Source organism: Mus caroli, chromosome 16 (assembly GCF_900094665.2).
Source record: "Mus caroli chromosome 16, CAROLI_EIJ_v1.1, whole genome shotgun sequence".
Lineage (NCBI taxonomy): Eukaryota > Metazoa > Chordata > Mammalia > Rodentia > Muridae > Mus > Mus caroli.
The window spans coordinates 34003130-34008664 of NC_034585.1; the positions used below are offsets into that span (position 1 = coordinate 34003130).

At 44.2% G+C, this 5535-nt stretch overlaps 1 protein-coding gene across 1 annotated transcript in view; it reads left to right on the top strand.

The window, feature by feature from the left end:
* Positions 1-5088, top strand: part of Hcls1 (hematopoietic cell-specific Lyn substrate 1) — a 28330-nt gene extending 23242 nt beyond the window's left edge. Inside the window, exons 11-14 of the mRNA XM_021185119.2 lie at positions 3458-3574; positions 3864-4107; positions 4238-4300; positions 4486-5088. Of these exons, the coding sequence (XP_021040778.1) occupies positions 3458-3574; positions 3864-4107; positions 4238-4300; positions 4486-4619 (558 nt within the window). The 3' untranslated portion in view covers positions 4620-5088. The remainder of the gene's footprint in view (positions 1-3457; positions 3575-3863; positions 4108-4237; positions 4301-4485) is intronic.
* The last annotated feature ends 447 nt before the right edge of the window (positions 5089-5535 follow it).

The following is a 5535-nucleotide window of genomic DNA, read 5'->3' on the forward strand; positions in this document are numbered from 1 at the left end:
TTTTTTTTTTTTGGTTGGGAGACTATTAATGACTGCTTCTATTTCTTTAGGGGTTATGGGACTGCTTAGATGGTTTATCTGATCCTAACTTTGGTATTTGGTGTCTGTCTAGAAAATTGTGCATTTCATCCAGATTTTCCAGTTGTATTGAATATAGGCTTTTGTACTAGAATCTGATGATTTTTTAAAATTTCTTGAGTTTCTGTTGTTATATCTCCCTTTTTGTTTCTGATTTTGTTTATTTGGATACTGTCTCTGTGCCCTCTGGTTAGTCTGGCTAAGGGTTCATCTATATTGTTGATTTTCTCAAAGAACTAGCTCCTGGTTTGTTGATTCTTTGTATAGTTCTTTTTGTTTCTACTTGGTTGATTTCAGCCTTGTGTTTGATTATTTCCTGCCATCTACTCCTCTTGGGTATATTTGCTTCTTTTTGTTCTAGAGCTTTCAAATCTGCTATTAAGCTGCTAGTGTAAGCTCTCTCCAGTTTCTTTATGGAGGCACTCAGCTGAGTTTTCCTCTTAGCACTGCTTTCACTGTGTCCCATAAGTTTAGGTATGTTGTGCCTTCATTTTCATTAAATTCTAAAAAGTCTAAAAATTTCTTCATTTCTTCCTTGACTAAGTTATCATTGAGTAGGACGTTGTTCAGCTTCCATGTGTATGTGGACTTTCTGTTGTTTTTGTTGCTATTGAAGACCAGCCTTAGTCCGTGGTGATCTGATAGGATGCATGGGATAATTTCAATCTTCTTATATCTGTTGAGGCCTGTTTTGTGATCGATTATATGGTCAGTTTTGGAAAAGGTACTATGAGGTGCTGCAAAAAAGGCATATTCTTTTGTTTTAAGATGAAATGTCCTATAGATATCTGTTAAATCCATTTGGTCCATAACTTCTGTTAGTTTCAATGTGTCTCTGTTCAGTTTCTGTTTTCATGATCTGTCCATTGTTGACAGTGGGGTATTGAATTTTCCCACTATTACTGTATGAGGAGCAATGTGTGCTTTGAGCTTTAGTAAAGAATCTTTTATGAATGTGGGTGCCCTTGCATTTAGAGCACAGATGTTCAGAGTTGAGAGTTCTTCTTGGTATATTTTTCCTTTGATGAGTATGAAGTGTCTTTCCTTATCCTTTTTGATAACTTTTGATTGAAAGTTGATTTTATTTGATATTAGAATGGCTATTCCATCTTGTTTCTTGGGACCATTTGCTGGGAAAATTGTTTTCCAGACCTTTACTCTAAGGTAGTGTCTGTCTTTGACACTGAGGTGCATTCCCTGTATGCAGCAAAATGCTGAGTACTGTTTATGTATCCAGTATGTTTTTCTATGTTTTTTTTTAATTGGGGAATTAAGTCCATTGATGTTAAGGGATATTAAGGAATAATGATTGTTGCTTCCTGTTATTTTTGGTTGTGAGCCAGCCCATCTTGGTATTTTTTATTTTTTATGTTTGTGTGGTTCTCTTCTTTGGGGGTTGTTGAAAGAAGATTACTTTCTTGCTTTTTCTAGGGTGTAGTTTCCTTCATTGTGTTGGCATTTTCCATCTATTATTCTTTGTGGTGCTCAATTTGGGGAAAGATATTATGTAAATTTGTTTTTGTCATGGAATATTTTGGTTTTTTTTCATCTATGGTAATTGAGAGTTTTGCTGGGTATAGTAGCCTGGGCTGGAATTTGTGTTCTCTTAGGGTCTGTATGATATCTGCCCAGGATCTTCTAGCTTTCATAGCCTCTGGTGAGAAGTCTGGTGTAATTCTGATATGTCTGCCTTTATATGTTACTTACTGCTTTTATTGTTCTTTCTTTGTTTTGTGCATTTGGTGATTTGACTATTATGTGACAGGAAGAATTTCTTTTCTGGTCCAATCTACTTGGAGTTCTGTAGGCTTCTTGTATGTTTATAGGCATCTCTTTGTTTAGGTTATAGAAGTTTTCTTCTATAATTTTGTTGAAGATATCTACTGGCCCTTTAAGTTGGGAATCTTCACTCTCTTCTATACCTATTATCCTTAAGTTGGATCTTCTTATTGTGTCCTAGATTTCCTGATGTTTTAGGTTATGATCTTTATGCACTTTGCATTTTCTTTGACTGTTGTGTCTATATTTTGTATAGTATCTTCTGCACATGAGATTTTCTCTTCTATCTCTTGTATTCTGTTGGTGATGCTTGCATCTATGACTCCTGATCTCTTCCCTAGGTTTTCTATCTCCAGAGTTGTCTCCCTTTGTGATTTCTTTATTGTTTCTATTTCCATTTTTAGTTCCTGGAAGGTTTTGTTCAATCCCTTTACCTGTTTTGTTGTGTTTTCCTGTAATTCTTTAGGGTATTTTTGTGTTTCCTCTTTAAGGGCTTCTAGCTGTTTACCTGTGTTCTCCTGTATTTCTTTAAGGAAGTTATTTATGTCCTTCTTAAAGTCCCTATCATCATCATGTGATGTGATTTTATGTGATGTGAGTCTTGCTTTTCTGGTGTGTCGGAGTATCCAGGGCTCACTGTGTTGGGAGAACTGGGTTCTGATGATGCTAAGTAGCCTTGGTTTCTGTTTCTTATGTTCTTGCCCTTGCCGTTTGCCCTCTGGTTATCTCTGGTGTTAGCTGCTGTCTCTTACTGTGGCTTTTCCCTCCTGCAAGCCTGTGTGTAGGTACTTCTGGGAGACCAGTTTTCTTTGGGAGGCATTTGGGTATGGAGAGCTGTGGCACAGGGTCAGCTCCACAGTGTAGTGGGAAACCAGAAGGATCCTGTCCCGAGCTGTTCCTTGGTTCCTGTGTCCTGACAGCTCATGGTGGTTCCCTCTCGGGCCAGCAATTTGAGCAGAAGTGGTGGTTTTACCTGTGCTCACAGGTGTGTCGACACTCCTGGGAGACCAGTTCTCTCTGGGAGGAATTTGGGTATGGAGAGCTGTGGCACAGGGTCAGCTCTGGGCGCAGACGGACACTTGAAGGATCCTGTCCCAGGCTGCTTCTCAGTTCCTGTGTCTTGAGGTCTCCAGGCAGGTCCCTTGGACCTGAACTGGTGGTCTTACCTGTGCTCACAGGCTTGTCAGCACTCCTGGGAGACCAGCTCTCTCCCAGTGGTATTTGCGTATAGAGCACTGTGGCACAGGATCAGCTACGGGTGCACATGGAAACCATATATATTTCTTATTGAACAGAGTCTATTATACTTGTCTTTGCAAAGATTCAGTATGTGTAATTGATTCCATGTAGAAGAAAGTCAAGAAAAAAAACAACAAAACCACTAAGATTTATAGACTCTACCTGTTTGAGTTTAAGATGACAGATCATAGATGCAACAGGTAGTCTTTGCTGCACCAACTAAAGATAAAGGCTCCATCACCTTCTGCATGGTAACCATCTTGAAGGATGCGTTGTACTGGACTAGCAGAATGGATAGGTGGTTGGTAAGTATAAGAGAGAACATGGCAGGTAGTTAGTGTAGCAATGTCTCCTTCTTCAGGTCTGGCCTCCAGCAGAGAGTCACCTACCACCAGAGTCTGAGCCAGTGAGAAGCAGAAGGGAATACCCTGTGCCCTCTCTGCCCACGAGGCAGTCTCCACTGCAGAATCACTTGGAGGTAAGCAGAACTCCCAACAGTGTTCTTTCGGTTTGATGTTCTCCTGGTTTTCCTAAGACTCTGTGTTGCTTTCCATACATACCCCTCCCTCCCCTCATACCTGGAGCTCCCTCCTGCCATTTCTGGATGGGTGCTTTGAGAGGGGTAGTGTTTTAGGAGTCTGGGGAATGAAGAGCAGACTACTCCCAAGGAAAGGATTTTAAATGGAAGGGAAGGGGTTGCTGGTGAGGGTGTTAGCAACCTCATTAAACCATCACTGAATCTTCCTGGTCCACCCACCTCTCCTCAGGACAACGAGGAGCCCCCAGCTCTGCCCCCTAGGACCCCAGAAGGCCTCCAGGTGGTGGAAGAGCCAGTGTATGAAGCAGCACCGGAGCTGGAGCCAGAGCCAGAGCCAGAGCCTGACTATGAGCCAGAGCCAGAGCCTGACTATGAGGATGTTGGGGAGTTAGATCGGCAGGATGAGGATGCAGAGGGAGACTATGAGGATGTGCTGGAGCCTGAGGACACCCCTTCTCTGTCCTACCAAGCTGGTGAGTGGGGTGAATGGGGAGGGGAAAGCAGCTCCCAAGTTTGGTCAGTTTGGGGGCAGCAGAGAAAGGGGAGGAATCTCCCCTCTGTCTGTTTGCCTTCTCCATGTTGTTTACATTTCTCATTATTCAGGACCCTCAGCTGGGGCTGGTGGTGCGGGGATCTCTGCTATAGCCCTGTATGATTACCAAGGAGGTAAGTTTGAAGCTACCTGAAGGGCCTGGTACACTTGGTGGCCCATGATATAAAGGAGAAGGGGTGGGTTCTGAGGGTCAAGAAAGGACCCAGAAGACCAGGTCTGTTTTCTTCCCTAAGGCTTAGAGTGGGCACAGAGGAATTCCCATCTGACCATCCTAATGTCTCCTCAACTTCCTCCCCAGAGGGAAGCGATGAGCTTTCCTTTGATCCAGATGACATCATCACTGACATTGAGATGGTGGATGAAGGCTGGTGGCGGGGCCAATGCCGTGGCCACTTTGGACTCTTCCCTGCAAACTATGTCAAGCTCCTCTAATGACCAGCCCATTGTCTTCTGACTTCCCAAATTCGAAGTTGCTCTGCCTCCCTCTTCCCACTCCATGGTACTGCTGCAAGGACTTGACTGAACATCATGAGATGCCTGAAGTTCTGGCAGTCTGTCTCCCACCTCTTTACAAGCTTTAGGTGGAATCGCTCCAGGTGGGGGTGGGGGTGGGGGTGGGATCCCTCTGTCCCTCTGTGACCACTCTTCCCTGAGGTAGCTCATGAAATCATCTTGCAGACCTGCCTCCTTCAGCCACACCCCAGCTCTGCCAACCTTGCTCTAGAGAGAGTACTGGGATTCCCTCGCCCCGACCCTGGGTGTCAGCCTAGAGGGGAGGCTCTCACAGGGCTGCCTGATTCGCCCTGTTGTGCTTTTGCTCATTTTTCTTCCCTTAGCAGACAAATTGGAGCTGCCCTTCTGTTTAGTCCTAAAACTGAAAATAAAGTGAGACTGTGGCTAAGCTTTGTACTGGGTTAGTGGTGCTTTCAGGGCAGGGCTCTTTGGCCCTGACTCTCCATCCCTCTCCCACTTGCACCCAGAAAACTGCCTCTAGCCTGGCTTATCACTGCTCAAAAACCCTGTACCATGGAGGTCAGGAGCTGGGCCTTTTTGTCTGTACCTTAGCCCCAGTTCTAAACAGACAAACCTGTTGCCTTAGTTAAGGTTTTTAGTGCTAGGATAAAGTACATGACCAAAAGCAGCTCGGGGAGGAAAGGGTTTATTTCACACTCCATCACCAAGGGAAGCCAGGGCAGGGATTCAGAGCAAGAACCTAGAGGCAGAAACGTAAGCAGGAGCCAGCGAAGAGTGTTGGTTACTGGCTTGCTCAGCCTTCTTTCTTATATCCAGAACCACTCACCCAGAGATGGTCACCACCCACAGCAGGCCAGCCTCTCCACATCAACTA